Source organism: Ptychodera flava, chromosome 16, assembly GCF_041260155.1.
Source record: "Ptychodera flava strain L36383 chromosome 16, AS_Pfla_20210202, whole genome shotgun sequence".
Lineage (NCBI taxonomy): Eukaryota > Metazoa > Hemichordata > Enteropneusta > Ptychoderidae > Ptychodera > Ptychodera flava.
In genome coordinates, this window is record NC_091943.1 from 30,983,376 (window position 1) to 31,010,014 (window position 26,639).

A 26,639-nucleotide genomic window follows, 5' to 3' on the forward strand; every position below is an offset into this window, starting at 1 on the left:
AAAAGTTAGTGCAACCTTATTTAGTCATCATATATTTTTGATAAAGTGCTATGCATTTATCCCGAATGACTTTACTTACCAAATCGGGCATGTGTTCTATTTCCCTATCATATTCAGCATATACAGCATAAATATGCCGGGGTCAAATCTGATGACACCTGGATGGACGCTGTCGGACCATATCGAAGAATTTCGGAGTAAGATTGCACTCAAAGGTATGTATATAAGAAAACAGTGCTGTCATCAAAATACTGAGTGACGTCGATTTATGAAGAATACAAGACAACGTTAGATAAATGAATTTTTATTCATCATTTTCAAGCCATCTTCATTTTTTTTCTTTTTTGCTCTCTTCATATAAGGAATACAAGGCCCTGCTAATTCAGTTCGGGTTTAACTCTTAATCGCTAATTCGAACGATCTCCAGTCTGATAAGTGGTTAATTTTCAAACATGAAAACTGTTACAACGGATACTGTATCTTTTAATTTCACAGATCGAGACCATAGGGCGTACTTGGAGAGTTCTCAGATTGCCAAGAAACGTAATGAAGAACACATTTTGCATCTGAGAAAGCAGTGTAAGGAGAAACGCATCGAGCTTGCCAACAGCAATAACGTGAGTCGCTTTGAAATTTTGTTATCTAATGCTTTCCACTTCGATAAATCAAAGTTGCAAGGAGAAGCTGGCATTTGCAATGTCATCGATTGCATGTGGTAGACTTCGTTTCTCACCCTCCCCCGCACTGGCTTCTTCTTACATCTCCCCTCCCGTACTTCCCGCCATTTCTCTTTACTTTTAACTCTTTCAATCTCTTACAGGGCGATGAGACGGTTATTCAAACGGTATTTGAAAACAGGCAAAGAGAACGATTGTCACTGCAGAGAAATACCGCCGAGGTGAGCACGGGTCATTTATTTATTTATTTATTTATTTATTATTTATTTATTGGTTGGTTGGTTGGTTGGTTGGTTAAAGGTTGGTTCTTTTATTTAGTTAGTTAGTAACGGTTAGTTAGTTATTTTTATTTGTTCGATTGTTTGTTTATTTGTTTTGTTGTTTCTCTCTATTTATTTTCTTACTCTTTTTTTCCAAGATGCCTGTTCTTTACAATTTTTGAACTGACTGTTTTTCCTTTTTACCTGATTTCCTACAGCAAGCGATCGCTGCCATCGATCAAAAATTCTGCGAGAAGGCGAAGCTTCTGAACCTCATGACCTATCAAAGCGAGCAGAAGGAGAAGCGCTTGGAGGAACTACAGGCCATGTACAAGAGGAATAAAAAACTGGAGTCTCAGAGCAAAGCTACAGACGAGAACGACTCTCAACAGGTATGAATGTTTATGTTTTATGTGAACAATGGGCGTCAACAAAATTATTCGTTGACCGAGTGATTCATATTTCAAGGACTTACCCTTTCTCGCTTCCATTTTTTTCTTCAGCGGATAAGAAAGTTGGAAAACCGCCTGGACAAGGCCAAGATAAAGATTTCAACGGCCATGAAGATACAGGTCAATTACAGAGACATTCTATCACGTCTGGCAGAAGTAAGTAGTACAGCAGCTGTAGTTACGACGTTTTGGACCTCAATTCATACTTTTTCTATGATAGTAATAACTAATTAAGGATGATTCTTGCCAGGATTAATAATTAAGCACATGGAATGAGTGCTATTTGCGCGTACCTAGAATGCTCCTGGGGACAGATATTCTGACTCTAAATTTTTTCAATACTTTTCTGGCCTACCGCTTGTAGGGCTCGTGGAATAAATGTTTCACCTTAATTTTTCCCACTTGGTTGGCGGCCATTTTTTTTTAAATATCGGTAATTTTATGATGATTTATTTCTCTAGTACCCAATTTTTCATGATGATCCTTGATGTTTATTCCTGATTTCGAAAGAGAATGATTCAAATTTTCCTTGGAAATGTCTGAGGTGCGTTTACTCATAACATGGAGGTAAAAAAAATTACCTCCGTGCCAAAGCGATATTGCTTGGATCAGTTGTTGAGGCTTAAGTGGTCCTGTACTATACCTGGTCCTTTTGATTCGTCAGGTCATGTGAAAATAACCTTGAGAAGTCACAGTTTCTCCTACACACTATATTAAAATACGCGACAAATTTTTGTACACCCTTGATATCTCTAGGAAAGTCATATTTTCCCCGGTCACGTCCGTTCTTTGGAGAGCGCCTTGGAAGAGCAGAAAACAGAATTGGAAGAACTTCGGGAAATCAACGCCGATGCGCAGGCTGGCAGAGAGTTGACCAAGGCAAACCTGACCAAACTGGAACACGAGGTAGTAGCTGCACGCCGTCAGAGAGACAAGTCTCTGAACGCCAAGAAGAAGCAAGCCGAGAAACAGAAAGATGCTGCCGAGAGGAGCGAAAAGCGCCAGCTACGGGCGACTTTACAAACAGCTGATGATTTTAGCAATGGTATGCATTTGGCCCATATGAAATTCCTGCAAGGTAGTGGTAGGCGAGGTTTGTATGCAAGCGTGTGTGTGTGAGCACGTGTTGAATACTCTTTATCGTTTTATTTATTGTGTTTTGTCTTTAGCCCTAACGTAGGTTGTACATGTATTGTTATGAGGTCTGACGTGTGAAGAACGCGAATGGTATGAGGTATGAAGTCGAGGGATGTTAAAGTAAGTCATACCGAGCATGTCACCATCGGCAATATGTTGAATTAAATTGCCAACAAACTATACGCATGTTTTCAAAATTGGTTCGGTAAATCATGTGAAAGAATAAATGACGTGCAATTATTTCGAGAACTATAAAATTTTCGATTTATTTGCCAAATACAACACGAAAAACAGGGTGAAGATCGCATATTTTACGCATAGTCTCTATTCACATATGTGTAAAATACGTAAAAGGGTTGAAACATCGGTGTGACATTTGCCTTGACAAGCTCTGCTTATTGAAAGATGTAAACTGAGACTCATGTATGGTACGTTACCATAGCACGACCTGTAAGTTGGCTTTTTGCTCAGATTTGGTTCAAGACGGTGAATGAAAGATAATAACTCCCTTGAAACAGCTTATCCAATGGCAGTATTTTTATGATTTCATCCGAAGTTATTTTACTTTAGTGAGCTCAAGTTGGCAAGCAGTTCATGGTCAGTGGATCGGGGTTCAAGTATTCGCAGAACACTGGTCATAACAGCGATCCAGCTTCACGCTTCTGCGGGATTCAATGAGTCTGTGATTTTTAGGTTTTCATCCAACTCACGTTTTTCACATGAACGATCGCCAATACGCTGTCAATTGCCATATCACAGACTTGAACCAAGTTTAGCATCAGCTCTCCATGTTTGTCAGTGCGTGCATTTTACGTTATTTCTTATGAAATAAAAACCACGTTACTAGGTTTTTGGAGTGATCGTGTTAAAAACACCTACTAGATGTTGTTTAAAAAGTAATGAACGTTCTTTGCCTATAATAATCTACAGATCCACAGTTCAAGACCAGACTGGCACGGGATAACTTGATGAAAATATCCGACTATGAGGATGCGATGAGAAAAATCAAAGATGCGCACTCCATATCTCAATTTGAAGTAAGCGTCACGATACAAATTGAGTATTTAACAATCAAGCTTTGGAAGAAAATTAATGTACACGTCTGTCGTGGTTGTGGAGGCCAATCCGGGTCAGTTCACCTTAAACCCTTATATATATATATATATATATATATATATATATATATATATATATATATATATATATATATATATATATATATATATATATATATATATATATATATATATATCCGTCCTATAGTACATGATGGAGATATACCAGACTATAACTGGTGTCAGAAAGGGTCAAATCTCATTTAGAACCAAATAAGTGAAAAGAAGCTGTCTCTTGAAATGTTGTCGGTAACTTCAGTGACGAGTGAGAAAACAGGAGGGACATAACGTGCAGGAAGTAGTTATCGTCAGTTGTTTGGGATTCCTTTGCAAAATATTCCCTTCCCACTGTTAATTCCCGTTGCAACGGTGCTTCCCGTTAAACGCACACCCCAACCAACCCATCTGACACTCCCGAGTGGTCGAAGTATCCATCCGATGGTAGTTTGTGGTTTCTGTGGAAGAAAAAATTAAATATTCACGACAAAAATCCCGCCCTGCTTATCCAACTTTACCGTTCATCTGTTCGCATCAAAACATTCGGAGTAAACACTACATTCCCTAAAGCCAATAATGGTTCGTTCAAATATCCCGCATCTTTAACCGCAGATGCCTTAAAAAGCTAATCAGCCGTTTTTTAAAATTTTGCTGAATTCTTATGGTTTGCAGAACCCCCAACTGGATGGCTAGATTCCAAACTACTCTATACAGTGGCCACACTTTCAACATCTGCAACATGATAACAATTATAAACTCGAAAGTGTAACCGTTATGTGTAGGGTTCAGATAGATTTGATTTGTGGTGTTATGGTAACATTAGTTAGAGTATAAAGAATTAGCGGAACGTTGGTACAGGTACGCAGGCAGGAAGCACAGCCTAACTGTAGTACAGTGTTCGATAGGGCGGTTATGGTGAGGGACAGACACTATTTCTTTCTCTTCTTTATACAGGATATCCTAAAGCGTGTGGTAGACCAGAAAATGACCAGCGAACACTTGAATGAACAAACGACTCTATTGGAGACTCAGTTACGCTCTCTGAAGAAAGAGAAGATTAGTCTACACAGACAATACGAGACAATGAAGTACACGGGAGATAAAAAAGCCTCATTGTAAGTTATATGGTGGCATTGCTTTTTCACTCGTCAATTAAATATCGCCACAAATACAGAGCTGCTTAATGATTCAAGCGAAGATTTTGGTGTACCGTAACGCCGGTGAGATCCAAAACTTAAGCTCTCGTATTTGAATAGATGGTGACATCTGCAAAGCTCTACAAGCTAAGATCCGGCTCTATGGCCTTGTGCGCATGCGAAGCATCATAGCCTCGTACTATCGCTACAAATTTTAAAATACTTAGGTGGGGGAGTGACATGTAGACTTCACGTTTTTGAGATTTTACTCCAAAACATACGTCAAAATAGGCTCAGTACATCACTGCACCTGGTAATTTAGACATAGGACTGATAGGAGAGCATCTGTGGCGTTTTCGTTTGGTCTGTATACTTGCATCTGTAAAATATTGGGAATAACCCTTCGCCGGTCATCGGTGATTATTCAGTCATGTACATGTCAGTCTTTCTTGAAGGGACTGTGGTTATGTATACATGCTATACATGTAGCTTCTTGATCCCTTCCAAGCTGATAAAGTTACGGCGTGGGATAAAAATTAGTCCTGGTGGAGGGACTGTGACACGTCTGCACTCCTTCAAACACAAAAGAGCCCCGGTCATTCCTGTACAGGCAAATTTTGGTAAAAAAAACTACCAAACGTACCAAAAAGACGGAGTATACACGGCAAGAGTCAGAGTCTGAGTGTACACATTAATTGAATCACCGTTTTTTCTATAAAAAGTTGAAGCATTAGGCGTTTACCGTTGAGAAATTCAGTTGATACCACAGTTTCTTTATTGTTGAACAGCGGTCAGTCTCTGGTGGACAAAATGGCAGATCACCTTGAAGAAGAACGTAAGCGCCACGCAGAGATGAGCGAAGCTTTCGTTAAGACGGAAAAGATCCAGGTGGATGCTGTGACAGGAATTGAATCCCTATACGAAAAGACAAAGGAGGTCAGATTGAAACCGGTGAGCAAGTCAATTATGTTTTTGTTGTCAGTAAAATCCTGAATAGCTGATATTTTCATTATTTTTATTCAACAAAAGTTGAAATACAAAACCTTAGCCTTGCTATCACGACGCAATACGTTCAACATGCAATGTTATTGTTGACAAATGAATTAGGGTCCGCACTAGAATTCAGTGATCAACAGCAATATTTAACAGTTCACGCAGGCTATCTCACTAGTTAAACACGGCACATTTCGGCGTGATTTGGGGAGCAGAAGAGGAAAGAGCATTTTCAAAACTAGGGCATTAAAAGTAGAACAGGTGGTTACCAGTCAATTGATTTACATGTGCGATACAATGCCTCAGTCATATAATAATTGTATCGGTGCCTTGCCAAGGAATACTTACACTCCTTGGATGTACGTTTCTTTCAGTTTTCAAAATCGATTTTGTTTATCCTCAACACGGCATTTCTCTAAGTTGTATCAAAAGTGAAACGTTTAGCTTAAAGCGTTCCATTAGCTCTAACTCCGATCTATTTTCCAGTATTGTTGCTTCGTTAAGTTCGGCAAATTTCGTCGTTTTGGCATTATATTTTTCAAGCCAATGGCTGTAGCCTACAGCGTGAATGATGGGCATGAACATACACGATAGAGTTGACAACTGCTAAATTTGAAAGCGATAAATCAAAATGAGCACTTGCATAGGAAATTTCAAGTTAGACACAATTAAAACAGCTTACAACCTTAACTTTCAGCCAAGCCGAAGTTTTCTTCCCGAGGGTGATGTGATGGATAAACTTGGACTCATTGAAGCAAAACTGACGCACATCCTTGATCTCTTGGAACTAAAGGACAAGCACGCAGTTAAGAAAGTTTTGGCGGGCCAAGAGGTAGGCTGACTTCAAATTTCGTAGCATCAACGTCCATGACTTGTAGGTAAAATGAGAACCATAGCGATGGCTGTCGGTCAGCAGTTTGTCAGTGCAAAGCCAATGAGGGTATTTTGCTCCGAACGAAGACAAAAGTCACATCACCTGAGGCTAGTTATTGAAGCCATGCACAATGCAATTACACATCACTTATTTATCACTTTTCCGATCGAGAATTTACCAAATTATTTAGAGATGTGTGTGCAAGCACCAGGGAAGCAAGTCTGTGACTAGAGCTGTCGGCCTAATCTGATGTCGAAAACAGTTTCAACGGTGTCTCAAGAGTGTCGAAGAAGACATACTGTCATATTTTATCGAAGTGCAATTGTACATTTGTTATCATTGTGCTTTTAAATTTGCATTTCCAGTTCCAAGATTTCATTGAGAGCTCCTTGCCACCGGAAAATGTGCGAATCTGTATCGAGGAAGAGGATGACTATGTAACGAGTAAGTTGGACGACATTATTACCAACCATTCACAACTATTACTGTGACAACTGCTGATCATCATTCTTGGTACAAAACCAAAAAATCAACCATTTGTCGAACTTTTGCCATTGATAAATTTTACTCGTATCATCATCACACCAACACCGAGTGGATATTTGCGTCATTGACGCGCCGCTACGGCACATTACCACTCTCTGATGATCACCCCCACACGTCACCATAGTAACCAAATCTATCGCCATTGTACAACCATGAACGGGGTAACATACAGCAAGAATAGTTTTGATTTTTTGACAGTTTTCACCGCTGGTTCAGTATCACAAAACAGGGGATTTTTCTGTATATGTTTCTGATTAAATTCCGTTTTAAAAACAAATTTATAACTACGCTTACTTTTTTAACCAGATGAATTGGATTACGACAGCCAAGATAACGAAGAAACTCTCACTCGGCAGGATATTAAAAATAGGGGACAACATATTCTTGAAAAGAAAACACGGAAACGTGGAAGGAAGAGGAAAAATTGAACAACGGTCGTCCAATGAGTGACATACACGCATCTCAATTTAATCATTTTCGCTACCAAAATTGTGTGTAGGATTATCCTATAAGGCCAGGGATTTGGGAAAAAAAATAAAAATAAAATCTGTCTATATCAAATGAATAAAACTGAATTGCAGTGTGATAAGTGTTGTTACCGCTGTCGATAACTCATGTAATTCCGGAATAAAACAACTGCCTTTTAAGGTAAAAAGATGACCTCGCCATTTCCGGACTCGTTGGAGAGAGTCATCACCATAGCGCCACCGATGTCCACTTGTTCGAACCCTCGGCGATCGGACCCATCCCCTTATTTGCATAATCACCCTGCCTCGTTTTCATCATTCTCAGTTACATTAGCAAAATGGCCGACTTCGAAGGGAAACCAAGTGTATCTGTCTATTTGTGTATTTATGGGAAATATTTACTGGAACTCGGGTATTAGTTTCTGAACTTCCGCAAACTTTGTAACGTGCTGTATATGTGTGATCTAGTCAAACCGTATTCGGCTGTATTTGACATGTAGTGACTTGAGCGATGGGCCAACACCAAGGGAAGGAGGCAAAACGGAGTGGATCTGGTTTCGGAACCAAATCAACTAAAGCGGGTAGTAAGAACAAAGACGCAAGGCTCGATCCACCATGCAATGTTTTCGCAGAACATCAAGGTAAGTCAGATCCCAGGACTATATGATCGAAAAAAAATGTGTTCGAATTTGCTGGCCGCCGTGACCATGACCGGTCGCTGGGCGATATCACAGGTTGGTAATAAAACTTCAGTGCAGGACTAGCAGGAAATTGGCCTGTCCACGAAACTCAAAATGACTGTAACTTTCAGACACACTGGCCATAATTTTTCCTGTGCGAAATTTGCGGTTGATATGTTATCTCCCATTGGTACTTTATAGCTTCCCCTATCCTGTTTTGGGGAGTTTCAATTCCCAGGCTAGCAGTCGACGGCGTGCCCTACAGTCATAGACCCTGCAAGGTTGCTTGTTCTCCGTTAACACTGAGTGTCATCGTGTACTTTTACGTATGCAGCGTCGACTGAATGACTGTACCGTGAGGCTCATATTGATGAGAACCCTAGTAGGCGTCAGCTCGCTTGCAGTGTCCCGCCTGTCTGTCTCCGTAAAATTATGTACTACCTATTTTGCTAACCTTGCTCTCAAGCGTGGAAATCCTCCTTTGTACGGTATTAACTCCAATCGATGTAAACTGACAAAAGGAAATTACTGGCCAATGTAGTAAGTTTGATGCACCCACGAGATTAAGAAGAAAGGAAAAATACTTGAGAGATAAAAATATACCCTTGTTTTGCTCGTTTCTTAAATTTCATGCTGTGAACCTGAACGGTATACTAAATATTCAGTGTGTTGATCCAGAGCATAATTATCACTTAAAGTAGTTTAATTGGTTTGCATAGCTGAAAGCAACTCTGGGTCAAGTAACGAATAACATGCCCAGTATTTGTAAGACACAGGGTGGTTTAGAACCGGTGTTTTCATAAGCCCATTCAAGGCAGTGTCGGGGAGCTACCCAAGACACGACATGCAAACAACCGAATGTAACAGTCTGTAACGTGTGCAAGGCTGAGGCAGTAACTGATAGCCTGGCTTTGTTGACACTGCGTTTATGGCCAGTTTTGGCTATATTGTCAAATCACGGACAGTGTGGTATTGTTTCTGCCACAATGAATGGCCAATGATGTAGTGCGCTACTTCCCACTCAGGGTAAGCAATAATGTGCGCCCTGTTATTATAGGTCAATAATCTAAATAACTACATCAAATAAGCAAACAAATATAAGAATACTCAGTCAGATTCATTCACCATTATAAGCAGTACACAATGATCTAAAACATCAATGTTATTAGAGGCTATTATGAATGAATAACAATTGATTTTCTCAGATAAACTGCATATGTACAGATGGCTCTCCTCACACACTCTAAATTTATTACCATGTCAATAGCGAATCCATTCCCCCACCTTAATCGAGAGTTCAGTGTCAATGCTGATGAGGGAAAGTGGATAACACAGCAACCACACACAAAAAAAGTCTGGGCATTTGTGTACCTGTGACCTTCCAATGCGGTGGGAGGGGCAGCCACTCATTCAGTACTCCCCCAACAACCTTTTGCTCCAGTGAACAGTGAAAGTAAATAGATTAACAATTTGAACTGTGAGAATGGCTAATATCGCCATTAATGTCATTAGGGTGAGTACTTAATTTACATATTCGGGGAATTATGCAACCATTTAGGAACTAGTTATTTTGCGTAAGGGCTTGGAAGAGTCCATTAGTTTCAATAAAAAAGACTCTGTATTCTGGAGTGCTATTTACTGTATGTTCTTCAATTTGAGGAGGAATTTATGAAATATTAAGTGTGTATATAGAATAAATCAATCTCATTTAGGCTTTCTGTAGGCATTCAAATCTGAATACTCAAAGTTCATTCATACACGTGAATGTATCATTTTTAATCCCAGAGAGTCATGCATCAAAACCACAAGTAGAAGAAGACAGCTTTTGATATGTCAATGGTAATTTATAAAATGCTAGATTTGATGATTGAAAGTGATTTTAAAAGGCGTACAGGGAATCGTACTTGTACCTTATACCTGGTATTCAGTGAACTTATACCTGGTATTCAGTGATCAAGTGGATTCTGGTTCTGCAAGTTACATTGTAACCTTTTATTGGCTTTTCAAGGTGTGGACAAGACTAACAAATAGCATAGGTTACACCTGAGTGTATTATATTTCATTCATTTTGAATTTATGGAACTTGATAATGTGCAAACTGTGTAATTTATCATAGTAGTGACCTCAATGTAGAACTCAGGGTGCATTTCCAAGGCCAGAAAAGAATAAAGATATGACTAGATCTCCACAAATGAATATGTTCTCAGGTGTACATTTTGTATTTTGACAACATAAAGTAACTCATCTTCACACTCTCATACACAGTGTCTGTGTAAATCACAATCACAATAATACCCTGACTGAATTCAAACCCTGTCACCACTATGGTTTGTTCCAGTCCTTTTGTTTTCACACACAAAGTTGGATCACTGCAAATTTAAGGGGGGTGTGTGAAAAAAGTGAAGAATATGAAGGAGTGGAGGGGGAGAGAAGAATATGAAGGAGTGTCTGTCTCTTTTTTTTAACTTTGATATATATCTGAAGAATGCGGAGGGTAGCAAGTTACACATGGTTTCCAAGATTTATTACATAACTCTACATCTTATAATGGACTTACAAGTGGGAACATCATGCTCAGAGTATGTTGGGTGTGGATGTGTGTGTTTTGATCCGTCAATGAGGTTTTGTACAGGATGAAGGGAGACACGTCTTGGTATCAATACTACAAAGGAAATTGTTTTAATCCAACTTGTCCATTTCTTTTGTAACTATGAATTAGAAATAAAAATATGAACCAGAATATTTTAACAGGTTGTAATAAATTTACTGGTGTCACTACACACGGAACACCAGATTTAAGATAAACTGAGAATTCAACTTACTTGAGGGTTATGTTTTAGTTCATTTACTAAATAAAAAGTATCCTCTGAAATCAAATCACTAAAATGAGGAACGATGGACCATTCCATTGACTTTGAATGAGCATGAGGTTAATGCACATCAAATATGAATTTGTTTGAACCAATTTGCTGTGAGAATAGTACATGTAACAGTGTTCTCTCCATAGCAATGGAAGCATAGTGATCACTATTTAATTTTGGTAAAACAACAGAAATTCATTCACATAACAATTAATTGTATTGTTATGCAAGTTCCTTCTATGCTATTAGAAATTGCTGCGGAGAACACTGAGTAAAGTACAACAACATTATAGAATTACAAATATAACAGTACTTTTAAATTAGGCTACTATGTTAGGGTTCATATAAATCAGAAATCATCTAAAAATATTCACTATACTATGTATAGTTTCAAAAACCCAGCCCAGTGTTATGGCTTGTAACGCTATCCTGTTCCAGCAGCACACTGATTCCTATTATTAGTCAATTATTTCCACTCAGGGAATTAGAGCATCTGGTACCCTGGTAAAACATTGGAATGTAAACCAGCAGACACACACACACACACACCCGTGACCGTGTACAGTATCATGATGAGCCTTGCAGACCAGCATGGAATGATGTTAATGCTAGTATTATGTGGTGTTCAAATGCTCTAGACATACTCTCTTTCTAAGCTAAATGAAGTTATCTTCCTCCACGTGCTGGGCGGACATCATTAAATTTTCAGCAGTCTAGGGTGCAAGGTCCAGTTTTCAAAAAAGGTCATTTGAAGGCTACCAGTACTAGGAAGACCATCTCCCATTATGTATTTTGGGTGTTTGTTAACAAACAGGATATCTCTATTGTCAATGCTGTAGAAGTTGAACCGTACCTAACTCTCCGTCCCTTTGGCAACAAAGTCATTTGCTCATCTGTGCATACATGTACAATGTATACTGTATGTTTATCCATGGATGGAAGTGGTCAGGAGAGTAACTGGTAATCTGGTATCAAGACAAGTCCTTCTTTCAAAGTCGCATGGAGTTTGGAACAAGGGATTTGTACATGTATACTAGACTAGGAAAGTAAATGAGAGGTACATCTACACAAAATCCTGTATCCTTGGAGAAAATACTGAGAGTCAGTCTACTGTAGACTCATATTGGGAAAAAACATCCGTGAATGTTTCAGTTCTGGCAATGCATTTACAGCATACACTGTGAACCGTATAAAATTCTTTTCTTATTGATGACCGGAAACTTAGAGACCACATGATGATATCATTCAGAAACTGGTATAACCATAGACCGTATTAGGGTCTTAGATATGACGCATACTCATACTTTCGGGGCAAATATGAATCAAATAAAAGAAATAAGTATTCTCCATTATCTGTAGTTTTGCACGTCTTATTGCTCATATGTAGACAGGTAGAAGATCGTATGTTTTATTAGTCACTACTGTGTCAGGTATCGATGACTCAGAGCATGTGTACTTGTTGAACTCTGTGAAATGTACTTGAACATACCCCAGGGTATTTCTGAAGTCAGGGGTGTTTTATCATTCGTTAGGGGTTGATGCGCTGATGTACACACGATGAAATGTCTCTTCGTAAATCAGTTCAGGTGTTCACCAAAAATGTTTGCTTTTCATTTTCAGTGTCGGTCCACTGCATGCCAATGAAGGTTGGCACTTTATCGCAAGGGGATTTCATTGGATGAATCAGGCCGGGTATTTGCTCTCCTTGATCATACTATAATCACTTTTTGCAACCTAGCCAATGTTCCACCCATGGTTCTATATTTAGTAACAAATCTACATATCATGATCAGTGTTACCTCGATTCATTGCACAAATATTTCACTTCTTCAAAAAAGAAATAAGATGTGAGAACAGATATCCCGTGCGTGAAATTTTGATTGTGACGATTTAGTAGGGAAGCCAGTAACAAAATTATGTATTCTGGGCAAAAAGCAATTCAATTCAATTACATTCAATAGAACTGTATTTATCCCAAGCATGGGCAATTAATAATGCACACAATCTGAAAGAGAAATCACAGAAATTTTCTTCTGCCAGTCTTAGTAGAAGATAGAGTTAACCCCAATGACATCCATATTGCAGTGTTTACTCTGAAACAAGTCTCTTGAGTAGCAAAATTTAGTCTTACCACACATGGCTTGTATCACCTGTGTTTTCTTGTTTACAAACACATTTGAGACTTTGGCCAAACAGTGTGGCTGGTGTTTTGAAATATTAACCTGGCAGTGGTGAAAATCCTTCCTGTGGGGTTAATGGTTCACGACGCACACCTTGTCAAGCGGCATATTTCTACACTTACCTCATCTTGCTGGTTCTCTGCCTGATATTATCTTTACTACATCTAGTCGTCAATTTAAAATTTATATGTGTGTACACCAGGTTAAACAGTGGCCCATTATACATGTAGTACTAGTATTGAGTCAAAGTTCATAGTTAACTTGGTATAGGTAACTTGTTATGGATAACTGCAAGCTAAAGGAATTAGCCCACATTGTACATTCCAAGGTGACAGTCACTTCACCTACAGTCTACCGAGTTGCAGTGAAACTAGATTTATCAACTGTCAGACTGCTTTTTGTACAATTTATTTTCATTTTTTTTTCTATGAAAATCCACGTACTGTATTCAAGCCATTATTAAATTTTTTTGTATATGTTTATATTTTTGTATTTAAAATATCTATCAGTAATTTGAAATGTAAGAAAGGAAGACATGATAAAGCCTATTGTGTATTCTAGAGCTATCTTTTGCTCATTTATCAAACAAAGAAAAAAGAACCTCACTTCATTATAAGTAGTTGGCCCTCTGATCAGCAAACATCTGCATTACCGGTATGCTGAGTAAAAAGGGCTGACTCCAAGGATCGGCGGCCATTTTGAATCTAATTTGGCCATAGTTGTACACAGACCGACCTACTGAAACAAACAACAGATTTGTGTCATCCCTCTTCTAAATTGAAAGTAAAGGCTTTGTCTGTCAAATTGCTGTCTGTAACAGGCCTACTCAGTTGCTGCTGAAGTCGGAGTGTTACCATAGTGCAGGATGCACATGTACATTGTTCATTAATGACCATAGAAAGAAGAATCTTGTTGTGTCTGTACTTCAACAGTATATGCTGATTTATCATACATGTGGTCGTAAAGGACAGTTACCTGTAATTGAACTCCAAATAATTGTACACCTTTGTTTTTATCCCTCTCTCAATCCTGAGAAAACTTGTTCTTTTGCCTCACCCTATGGATGTTATGACACAAGTATGAAATGGGTATGATTGACTCCTGTAAATTCTGCCCATTGTATGTACGGGAATGCTTGGATGTATCATGAAAATTTTATTTGCAATTACTACATCTCCCGTAATCATACTTAATGTTTTCACCCTATTTCTATGTGTGTAGGTCCATTCCCATGGTATTAAACAATTGGAATATACCAAGACTGGTTTAAAAGGGGTTAATAGCTTATTCCATTTGACCCAGCATGGTGAGCCCTGCTGTTGTGAAGAATGGAACAGCAACGGAAGTAATACTCATCATGCAGGGGGCAGGATCTGAAAGGGGGCATATTTACTGTGAATGATAATTCTACGATAAACACATAAATTGGTGCAGTGGTGGTGTCAGTCAGTTAGTTTCGGTCTTGAAAGCAAAACAAAACAATAAAAAGGGGAACAATTGATGATGTCAGTTCTCCAGCAAACAGGAAATTCTGACAATCGACAAGTATAATATCAATTACCCCACTGACAGTGGTCACTCTGAGCGATGGAGGTGTTAATAGGAGATGTATACCCCATGGATCACCAGTGTGTGGTGTACATGTATGGCCATCAGTACATACTTTATGACTCATGTTGAACTGTACTTGGGTATTTCTCAGTATTTGAATGGAGCTAGCTTCTGTAGTGTGTGGCAAAGGAAGTTGTATGTACGCGTGTAGATATGTTTTACATAGAATACAAATGTAGTTTTATCAGGCAGGGTGTGATTTGAAAGTTTTCTCAGAATTGCAATTTTTTCCCCCAAGAGTACATCATAATCAGCTGCAAGCACTGTTGCATTTCAATCTTCCGTAGTGCTTCAACCCCTTTCACCTTCATGGTTTGGCCCAAGCCATTGTTACCAAATAGTGATTTTGGACTAGTTGACAGGGAATTTGGGTGAACGGATTAATCAGTGAACTTCTGTTTATCATTGCACTACATAATAAATGTATTTGTTGGAAATAATATTTCACATTTATAATATTAATATTTCACATTTATTTCTCAACCCGTGATAGAAACTTGCAAAGTTGCATTGATACTGCGTTCAGCGTCATTGCCTTGCCTTGCTAAGGAAACCAAACTGTTTTTATCTCTTTGTCCATGGCGAAACAGATATTTAAAAAATGCTGAAGGTTTTTTCAGTTTTCAACCCTTGTATGGATCAGTCATGTACAAAATTCTATCCACTGTGTCTGTAAATCATGCTGTCTTCGTGAATGTGGTTCTTTGACGCTAGCTTTCATTATGCTAAATACATGTCTTTCTGCTACTTGTATGGCGTCCCAACGGAAATTTATCTTTAAAATGCTTATCTTCCCCGATGATTTACTGGGTAAAATACAAAGAAAATGAATGTACATGGGGAAACCTGCATGCCTGATTTCAACAGAGAATATTCAAGTCAAAAAGAAAACGGAATATTGCATGTTGCTGTGTGTGTGAGTGATTTTGCCCTTGTGAGGAAATTGAAGCCCTTCCCATGGTGTTTCTTAAATGAGATAAGTGATAAACCATAGCCTTCTGCTGAAAGGCATTCACATTACTAATGTATTAATTTTGTCGTTACTGAGTTTGCAAATAGATTGCTTTCTGGAAAAAAAATTAGAATATTATGAATAATTTGATGCACATTTTCACTGTGTCTATATGAATAATGTCAGAAAAACTCAAATGAGCAGGTGGATTTTTCAGCGTCTTTGTAATTTCTTTTTAAAAGTAAATGTCACATGACCAGAATGTACAGTATAGCGTGTTTTAAACAGTTTTTCTTGTTTAATGATTCCTCTTGTTTGATTTTGGTTTGAGATAAAACTACATATCGGAATTGCAACATGATTTTCCAGTTATCTGTGTTCTAATGGGTGTGTATTATGTCACTTGAAGTCTGTAGTGTTGGAAGCATACTGTAAATCTAAGTATACTAGCCCGTATCGAGTTTTGATAACAATGTCATTCTGACAGGGTAAAGTAAATCTGTTCAAATTCTGCTTCATTTGATTTACAATATCATCAATTGTGTGTTCAGTGAAAATCATGCTGTATATTTAGATGAACACATATGTGCCATTGTTTTATATGCAGTGACTAATATTTTCCCAATTAGCACCTTAACAACACTTGTGTTGTTAAGTGTGTATAAGCTCAGCTTTCAAAGTTGCATGTACATGTAGCTCCCCCCCCCCCATTTTAATTAAAGATGATGTATTTCTAATTATATACACATCTTCTGTACATGTATATGCAGCATGATTGAATTAATTTGTGTGTGTGTATGTGTGTGTGTATACATGTATTTGTATGTATCTATGCAAACTGTGTATGTACGTCTGTACTGTCTATACATGTATAATGCATTGCATGTACATGTATGTATGTGTGTGCGTACATGACTGATACATAACTAACGTATGTGCGTATGCATGTATGTATGAATGTATGTATGTATGTATGTATGTATGTATATGTATGTATGTATGTATGTATGTATGTATGTATGTATCATGTATGTATCTTTGTGCTGATTAACACTTTTTCACTGAACTCTTTAAATTGATACATGGATCAATTCATTGTTATGACATTACTATACATACTACATGTACATTACAGGCTTTTATAACTACGTGTAAGCAGTGTTAGATTTCGTCAAGCAAGGTTACAAGATCTGATATACATGTACAAGTATTATCATTTAGTATATTTTATATTTCATCAATTTCAGTTTGTTATCACTACAATAATTTACATCTGCAATGTTTGTTAAAAATATTGGATCTTCCAGTGAAATAATTGATAATATAGAAAATTTTATCTTGGTTTAATTTGTCATTAAATTACCAAACTTCGAAAAATGCAATGCCTGTCAAGCCTCTTTCTAAACTATTATACAATAATTATGAGTTCTAAATAATAAAGGATATTTTCTCCAGAGGCACATGATATTTGCAATCGAGATACTAGGTTACAACACACCATGTACATGTTTCCAAAAAGCAGGATATTAGATTGCAAAATAAATGAATGTGGGATCGGTGGGTTAGTTGGATGGCATTTTTTGCTTGACGTGTAAGGATACCGCTGGTTGCCATGACAGCAAGAGGAGAGATGAGGCTGCCGTGTGCATCAGTGCATGATTACATAATGTCCTTCAAGGGAATATGCATCTAACCAGTCACACTTGATGTGACAGATGACCTTTCCATCGCCTTCCTCTACATGTAGTTCCTGATTTTCAAGTGTGCTGACAAGACCCAAACTCCTCTGCCCAGGAGCTCTGCATTTTACGTGCACCATGAAAGTACATCTTCTAAAGTGTGTTGAACCTTTGCAGATTCTTAGAAAGTCTTGCAATAACTTTATCAATATTTTTCAAGAAGTCAGTATCATATATGCGAAAACTCAATCTAAAGTGTTTCAGCTTTAGTATAGACTCCCAATCAGTAGATATTGGAAATATCTGAAATGTATAAATAGCTTTGGAAAGTGAACCGCCATTTATTATCCTGTGACTTCCTGTCATTTCAATGGACTGACTATCCAGTGTATGCATGTATTTTATTATATAATTTTGCAATCCATGCATCCACTCTGAAGTGACAACAGATAGCATGAAAAGAGAAAAATGATCCCAGCGAAGTTAAAAAAATATTATGATTTATAAATAAACATGATAAACTTTAGATTTAAAAAGTGACAGTATTAGACGTCATTGATCCATTTACTGAGGGCTGTGATGTGATAATGTCAGTGTCTCGCCATTTACATGCAAACCTGCATAATCTTAACAGTTACCTGTAAAATTTTTACATTGTCCATGATGACAATATTTTGATATTCTCATGCGCTGATGTAACCCTTACACAAGTTAGTGTGGAGCAGTGATATGATGAACTCTAATGAAAAAATTACTGGTTCTTTCTGATGGAAACTGAGGCAGTTTACATGCACAGACTTGCACATGTTTAGCTTTGACACACAGTAGCTTTGACAGTTTGTATCTAAGTACAAGTCAAATTACCGTTACTGTACTTCAAATTTACATACAGCAGACTGTAGGGTGTTTGATGTACTGTGTATGCATATCTAGGTCAACTGTAAAGTAGATGGCAGTTTTGTCAACCTTTGGTCAAGTTACCACCTAGCTTGTTGACCCTAATAAAACAATTCAGTATTTTAGATCAGTCAAGCCATTCTTAAGACAGTAATGGTTACCATGACAACTTCTAAAGAGTATTCCCCAACAATGTAAGTATTATCTCCTTGATTTGTGCTGTATTTCTTTTTACCTAAAATTATGTTACTTGGGCCAAAAGTAACATGTATGTTTTCTCCACATACATGTATGCATTAGAAATTTGGTGATTCATTGCTCAAAATGACAAATTTTATTTTTTGCCTCTCTGATAATTTCAAGCTTTCATATTATTCTCAAATCTAAGAATATAAACAAATTGCTAGTCTGAAATCATTATATACCGGTATTTACATGTGTTCCAAAGGGTGTGTTTATAAACAACAAGGTTAGTTAGAATAGATGCATCCAGGGTTGGTTTAGTGACTGGAAATTCAGTTATTTTCCTTAGCCTATGCAGACACTTAGAGTAAGAAAATATAAATCTGCTTGAGCTGGAGTTATTTCTGAAACAACATAGTCAGTATCAATGGCTTTCAACAATTCCATACTTCGTTTTCACAAGCAACATATAATATTAAGTATATTGCACAAGATGTGTGTGTGTGGTCATTTTGCATTTCATAAATAGCCTGGTATTTATCATACATGCAATGCTAATATGAACAGCTGCCGAGTTCTCTCCTCATGCTGACTACCTGTTTCACACAGAAATATGTTCATTGCTTTAGATTGTACCAGGTTTGATGTAGTTGTAAAGTCACCTGTGAGTGGTGACGTAGGAATTTCCTCCAAGACAACCCAACAATGCCTGCATGGACTGGGAAGGCTGCTCGGCCAGGTGTGCTGCAGAAGGTTTGATAGTATAATGGGAAAATCATGGTTGTCATGTCAAGGTTCCTACAGTTCAGCCAATTTCCTGTTTTGATGCCTTGATGATTTATAGGGATCGCTCCATGTTCATTCAGTCTCAAAGATGACCATGGTCAAGGTCAACAGCTCGTTGTCTATTCTGTACTGGTTCTTCAAGTCAGAGACAGGCTCCGAGTCTGAATTTCAAAAATCCTACATGGGAGTCATCAATGCTCAGGGTATTGTAATCTGAAATACACATGTTAGTTAACTTGGATAATAAATCTCTTCAGTGAACACAATAGATTGGCCAAGGTCATTGTCAAATAAATCATAGGACATATGCTACCAGGACATCCTGTGTAATGAGTTCAGAAGGCCTAAATTGTTCACATCTCAGTAATATAGTATTCACCAGCCCTGCAGTACAATACGATTGATGTTAATGTTCTGTAATTTTGGATTTTTGCATTCCGTCAAAACACTGTTGTTCAGTGATAAATATATAGAACCTGAACAGTAACGTTACAGACACTGAAATTCATGAAGATTGTTCAACATCACTATCCAATATTTATCCTGGACAGTGTATGGTAACACACTCTCATATGTTTGTGCATAGACAGCAGCCCCCGTCTACTGTCTATGGTTTGTGGTACAGCAGTTATTTAAATATAACTGAATCCTGTTCAGGTGTACACCCACTCTGTAGGTAAACACTTCCCTGTGAAAGTACATTGTGTAACTGTAGGGATCATGCTGTGAGTAGACAAAGCCTTTTGTTGGAATATCCCGGACATGACCAGCATTGTGAATTGTGAGAGGCCATTAGTATTACTTTCTGTTTTGTAACGAATACTTTTAAACACAGCGTAAATGTGTCTGTGTGCCTTGTTTCATCAAAGAAAGGTAGAGAGACAGACTGTTACAGAACAGAGACAGAGACAGAGACAGACAGACAGACAGATAGACAAACATAGGGAACACTAGTTTATATTGCTCTGTTGGGCACCTTTTATGAAGCACATTCCTCCCTGAGAAGGCAGCTGTGAAGTTTGTTGAACCCAGGCACGAAGCAATACAGAGACAACTTTGTGAGGTATTTCACAGCAAAGTAAAAAGGTTCATATCTATATAAACCTGTACACATTGTACTTTTTGTTCAATATCTTTTCTAAACAAAATATTATGTGACTGAAATATTTATTCTTTATCATGAAAACAAAATTGTTGAAACGAGGTTCTGGCCATTAAATTACTTTCAACAATGATTGATAAAGCTATCAACTTCACAATGAAACAGCCATGATAAAAAATAAAAAACAGTTTCATAGTTTAGCCGGTCTTTCTTGGCACTGTACATGTAATCACCCACATTATCTTGTAGTCAGGGAAATGCCCACTGTACCTTCCCTTTGTTCATGCTTGATTTACTGTTAAACACTGTAACCTCATGTTGCTGTCTGCCATGAAACCAGATAATTTACTGTCAGTTCATCGTTTCAGTCCACTGTTCTTGATTCCAGTGCCAATGAAAGCAGAGAAAAATATCAATGATTCTTTATTTTTTACAAAAATATGTAAAAAAATATTATCTTTGCAATATAGATTTTATATATCTTACACCTCCAAGTGAGAGTTGAAGCAGAATTTCACCTTTGACCTATTTTAGTGAACAAATTCTAGTCTACATAACTTCATATGTTCAGTGTTCCATATAACATATTTGTATGGACTTAGTATGCTGCAAAAGGCGTTCAGATTTTGCCAAATGTAACCCTATCTGTAAACAAAGTTTATCCAGTTTCAGATACCAGATGTATGTGTGCATTTCAATGTAGTATGTATGTAAATATCTTAGAACATTGTAATCTCTCATGATAAATGTATGGTTGTGATAACTGTTATTATATTTATGTACATATTCTTATCTTGGCCATTCATGGACTTTTAAATATGTCAACCTTTTGACATTTTATGAACTTATAGTGTTTGTATGTGACCCTTATCAAGAGAACACTGTTGCTCTGTACTTTTCAGTCATATGACTTGTATGAACCAATCACAGTCCTGGGGGAACATGTGGTCTGTTGTACTTGCTCAAGAGAATGAGTGTATGATGTATAAGTAGTGTGGCTCAAGTCAATATTTAAAAGACATCACCAGGGATATAACTTATTGCAGTCAAATATCAATTTTTAGAAGGGGATATTGCAACAGTTGATCCAGTGATCTGAGTTCTGGGAGAGGGACTGTCTATTCCTTCATGTGGACTGCCATCCTGATAGTTGAGTGGTCTGGGGATGGTATAGGGTAAACACAGGGCGTCAGTCCAGGTGTAGGACCACTAACAGTGCATATGATGTAGTTGACCTTGATACTGACCCTAAGGACAACCATCATTTATCCCCAGTGTACATGTACCTTACGATAGGTCATGTGATCAGTCAGGGAATATACGTCTTTTATTTCAACTTTATCACAGACATCATAAATATACTAAATGTTGCAAGTTATTTTTAGCTGAAAAAAAAAATTACGATCATCCACACCATGCCCGGTACACCATCATTGTAGTCAAGAGTTGGAAGTGAGTGCTCTTTGAACAGTTTTATGTGGATTTTGAGCAATAAAGACTGTTATATTGGAATGCCTTCTATTTAAAAGTGTGAACTTCCTTCATATATCACATACAGACAAGTCAACAACCGAGGTAATAGCTACGGCCTCTACTCACCAGACATGCGTACCACTCCCACCACATTACATTCCCCGTATTGTAAACACTGGCCCATTGACAGAAATCATTTATACCCTCCAGTACAATTGACGCGGCAGACGTCATTGTGTGAATTGGTGAAAAAGACAGCCACCATCATAGTAGATTATGAAGTGTCTAGATATTAACAGACACTCAATAAAACACGTACAAGTATTGAATTGATAAGCTACATGTATAAGCCATGTCTTTGTGTCATTGCCGAGATGTGGTAACAATCTACTTGAATCTCTCTCACAGATGTGCTCTCTGACTGTCTGGTACTCACTACCACTCCTGCTGTTGCATTTAATTTGATGTTACATATGTTTTTTTTTCAGAAAGTAATTGCATTCCTGTATCCAAATGTGATTATTGTAAGAGCTTCGCACATATGTAGAAAAAATAATCATGAAAATTTGGAATAACACCAGATAAAGTCGTATCATCTTTACCAGCATGAAAGCTGCTTGTTATCAGTCACATGCTACCAGAAAATCAAGGCTTTTATTCAAATATTCCATTTTACTGTAATATTGCCTTTAGGGTATAGTCTTCTCATCCTACTGGACCAACAGATCAGAGATCCATGAAATGTTGCAAAATTTATCAAAAATGTAACACGAGACAGAAAACACTGAGATTTTTCTCAAGGATATCTACGGTTTCATTCACGAAGAGTTTGAATGGATGAATTAATGATTCCACATACATGCAAATGTATGTATGCATTACATATTATGTAAATGAAAATAGCTTACAGGCTCTTCTCATGAAATATGTATCTGAACTCCTCTTCCTCCAAGACTTTGATTTATTTTTTTCTCATGAAAAATACGACAGCTAGTCACTGAAATGTCACTTTGCGTGAACTGTACAATTATTAGTTCAGCTTTGATCATTTACAATAATGAATCTGAAATGCATGCATGTATTTGTTGCAATTTCCAGTCCACCTGAGCAACAATCATGTTCAGTCATTTCTTTGTGACTGCAGGCATGGAGATAATGTATGTTCCCCGTAGAATAGAAATAAAGCACCAAATCAGATAGACACTCTCACAGCATAGCTTTATATCAGTTACTTCAGCTGCTGAAAAAATATTAAAGCATTTTGTCACTGCAAAAATACAGTATGCAGATGTGACAATTAATGCAATTATGAAAATGGATATCATAAGCCATAGACTAGTTTACTCCTTATGGAGTGAAAATTAAGATTTAAATGTAATTAGAATGATTACATTGATTACGCAAGGAAACCCGTGACAGTAAATTCCCTTCAGTAATATGCAAATTGTATGTAAATTTATTTCAGTGTATGCAAATTATCATCAGATGATGTAAAATGTTTATACTGTCAAGGAGGTAATAGATGGACTTCTGTGATACTGTACAGCAATGGTATATTTCCCTCTTAGTATGCAATACATATATATAGGTTAAAAAGTTCAAAATTCTGTCTGACAGTGGGTGTGAGCAATAAATGGTAAATGATGTTACGTTGCCCATGTAATTTTTATCAATCATACCATGCTTGTAAATGTAATTCTACTTTTACTGATCACAAAAGGTAATTTAACATGTACATGTATCTTCTCACTGGCCCGGGTAGCCTCAAATATTTTAATGTTGCTGGTCAGGTGTCTTTGAAGTTTAGGACATACATTGTACATGTAGGAGAGTTTTTGGCAAAGTATTTGTGTGATTTACTTTGTTCTACTCACCCAAATATTAAATATTTTACCTTTTTAAATGTCACATTACTTGTTTGATTTGCTTTGTTCTACTAAGCCAAATATTAAATATTTTACCTTTTTAAATGTCACATTACTTGATAACTTGTTTGATTTGCTTTGTTCTACTAAGCCAAATATTAAATATTTTACCTTTTTAAATGTCACATTACTTGTATGATTTGCTTTGTTCTACTAAGCCAAATATTAAATATTTTACCTTTTTAAATGTCACATTACTTGTTTGATTTGCTTTGTTCTACTAAGCCAAATATTAAATATTTTACCTTTTTAAATGTCACATTACTTGTTTGATTTGCTTTGTTCTACTAACCCAAATATTAAATATTTTACCTTTTTAAGTGTCACGTTAAGCCCAACTGTAACAAAAACTGTATGGTATTCAGTATAACCTTATGGATGATGACGCTATTAACAAAAATTATTGATACTGTTTTCATTACTCTATTTTGAAATTGGTAAAATAATAAAGTTCAGTACCGTCGAAAATGGCAGATACATAATAACATTAAAGCAATGAGGATTTGAAAATGTTAGCAATGGGCTCATCATGTCTGGCCTCATTTCTTGGTAACGTAGTTGCCAGACAAATTTATCCTACACATACATGGACTGCAGTCATACAGAGTCATTGGTTTTGGTAAATTGCTTTTCTTTGTATGTGTCAATCTTTGGCTGAAAGGAATTAATTATTTAACAGCGTTCATAATTTCATACTTCCCTGTGTCCTGAAAGTGACATCTATAATTAATTATGGTGATATAATATGGAAGGATTAATTAAATTTCTGTACTGTGCAGAACAAAGTAGTGCATCTGCAATTCAAGATCAAACATCCGTCATAAAATTAAAGTGTTGAACATGTTTTAAAATATTTTTTTATCAATTTTTCTTTTTTTAAAAAAATTGAAGAAAAAGTCAAACTTAATCATACCGAGTGACCATCAGAAAATTAAAGTATAGCCGATCAAGATATTTTTCAAATTTTAACACAATTTTATGAATATCATGTAAAATTACTTGAAATTTTTTTCTGATTCAAATTGATCATGACCACTCTGTCATTGTTCTGTGTCATTTGAATAATTCTACAATTTCAAAACTCTTGTATCGGCCTTCCAGGATGTTACAAATATCAAATAAATGAAACATGCTGGACTATTTTGCATAAGATTGGTTAAATTCAAGGCAGTGTTGTACATGTTCTGTTCTCTCCCATAGAGAACATGCAGGGTAGTGCATTTTCAAAATGTGTCTAAAAAAAGTCCAGCATATGTTGTGTTGTTAACATGAGTGTCCAGGTACATAATAGGGTCATGGGATTTATGAGTATATTTTGTATTGCCATATGGTTCCAGGATTGGTGCTGTAGATCAGATTAGGGAATATTATGTCTCATAAATTATGAAAAACCAAACCCGCAAGTCTACAGATGTTGCTTTTTACTTTTATAAGCCGCTTCAACTTTATATTTGCAAACAAACCCGTTGCCAACAGAAAGGTCCCTGAACTCTTGTAATGTTTTAGGTACTGCCCTGGATACATCTGCAGTATGTTTTCAAGTATTGGCACAATTCAGATCAAAATCAAAAATGAAATACAGAGCTGTTGACCTGCAGACAGCACATGTACTGTACAATCTTTCCAGAAAATATGAGCTGTAACTTCAATATTTTGCATGAAAATTGCAGAAGAAAATTTCCTTGCTGTTTCCCGAATTACTCCATGCATATTATGCAGCATGAATTATTTGAAGCAGTTGGGGTCCACCATCTGTCTATCCACAGACTGTGGAGCTGCCACTGTGTATGGTCTGTCTGTCTGTCTGGATGTATTGAAATTTACCAGCTGTAATATTAGGGTAAATGTCAATGCAATGAAGTCATATACCCAAGCACAAGTCATGAATATGCATGTATTCATTCTTGTGGTACAACCGTATCACTGAGCAGAGCTTTGTTAAAAGTCACTGGTGTGTTGAATAATAAAAGAAACAAAATGTTATTGTATATGCATCACTTTCCCCAGCCATACCAGGGTATGATCAGGACCACCCACATTATTTTGATACATTTAGGTCAAAGCCTGGTGATTGAAGGACAAGGTCAGTTCTGGGTCATGGCATTGTTATGTGACCCATGCCCTTTTGCCATTGCTTTTCAGGTCAACTCTGCTCTGGGTTCGTTTTTGCTTTGCTTGTCCCCAAATAAGATATTTGCAGATTTTATGTCTGTTCATTTAAAGGTTTGAATATTGCATTAGATAATGCATACTGCAGCATACATAATGTATGCTGATTAGTCTCAAAATAGAGCAGTAATTTTCTGAAATAAATAAATCATTTCCCGGATATTGTGTTACAGTAATTAATAAATAATTCTGCATCTACTTGAGGGGTTGTTTTCTTAGTTCACCTGGATTTTGAACCACCTAGACTTTCTCCAGTGCAAGCAAAAAGTACAGATGCTTGGTGGCAATTTGGAAAGAAAATAAAATAACAGGGAAGGCAGCTTCCTGTTTTCAGTGAAAATAAAATGCTGTGAAAACAAAGTATTATAGACTGGTAATAGCAAACTTGTGGGAAGAAACTCAGCTGGCAGTTTCCATATGTGTGGGATAATGTTGTTGAATGTGTCATCCATAGTTTGTACCATGTTATGGTTTTGGAAGCGCTTCC

At 37.0% G+C, this 26,639-nt stretch overlaps 3 protein-coding genes across 6 annotated transcripts in view; all 3 read left to right on the forward strand.

The window, feature by feature from the left end:
• Positions 1–26,639, forward strand: part of LOC139114563 (uncharacterized) — a 485,747-nt gene that overhangs the window by 311,189 nt on the left and 147,919 nt on the right. The window lies entirely within an intron of this gene.
• LOC139114566 (outer dynein arm-docking complex subunit 3-like) lies at positions 124–7,828 on the forward strand. The gene is made up of 12 exons (XM_070676373.1): positions 124–215; positions 496–617; positions 821–898; positions 1,156–1,329; positions 1,441–1,545; positions 2,146–2,434; positions 3,457–3,563; positions 4,593–4,753; positions 5,563–5,725; positions 6,465–6,599; positions 7,007–7,085; positions 7,494–7,828. Exons 1-12 carry the CDS (start codon positions 134–136, stop codon positions 7,613–7,615), a joined length of 1,617 nt encoding a protein of 538 aa, XP_070532474.1. The 5' UTR covers positions 124–133; the 3' UTR covers positions 7,616–7,828.
• LOC139114561 (tyrosine-protein kinase ABL1-like) overlaps positions 7,978–26,639 on the forward strand; it is an 82,046-nt gene continuing 63,384 nt past the window's right edge. For 2 of the 4 annotated variants that reach the window (XM_070676359.1, XM_070676360.1), the window contains exon 1: positions 7,978–8,295. In XM_070676359.1, the coding sequence (XP_070532460.1) occupies positions 8,166–8,295 (130 nt within the window). In that variant the 5' untranslated portion in view covers positions 7,978–8,165. The remainder of the gene's footprint in view (positions 8,296–26,639) is intronic. The other 2 variants (XM_070676362.1, XM_070676361.1) reach the window with 2 other exon arrangements.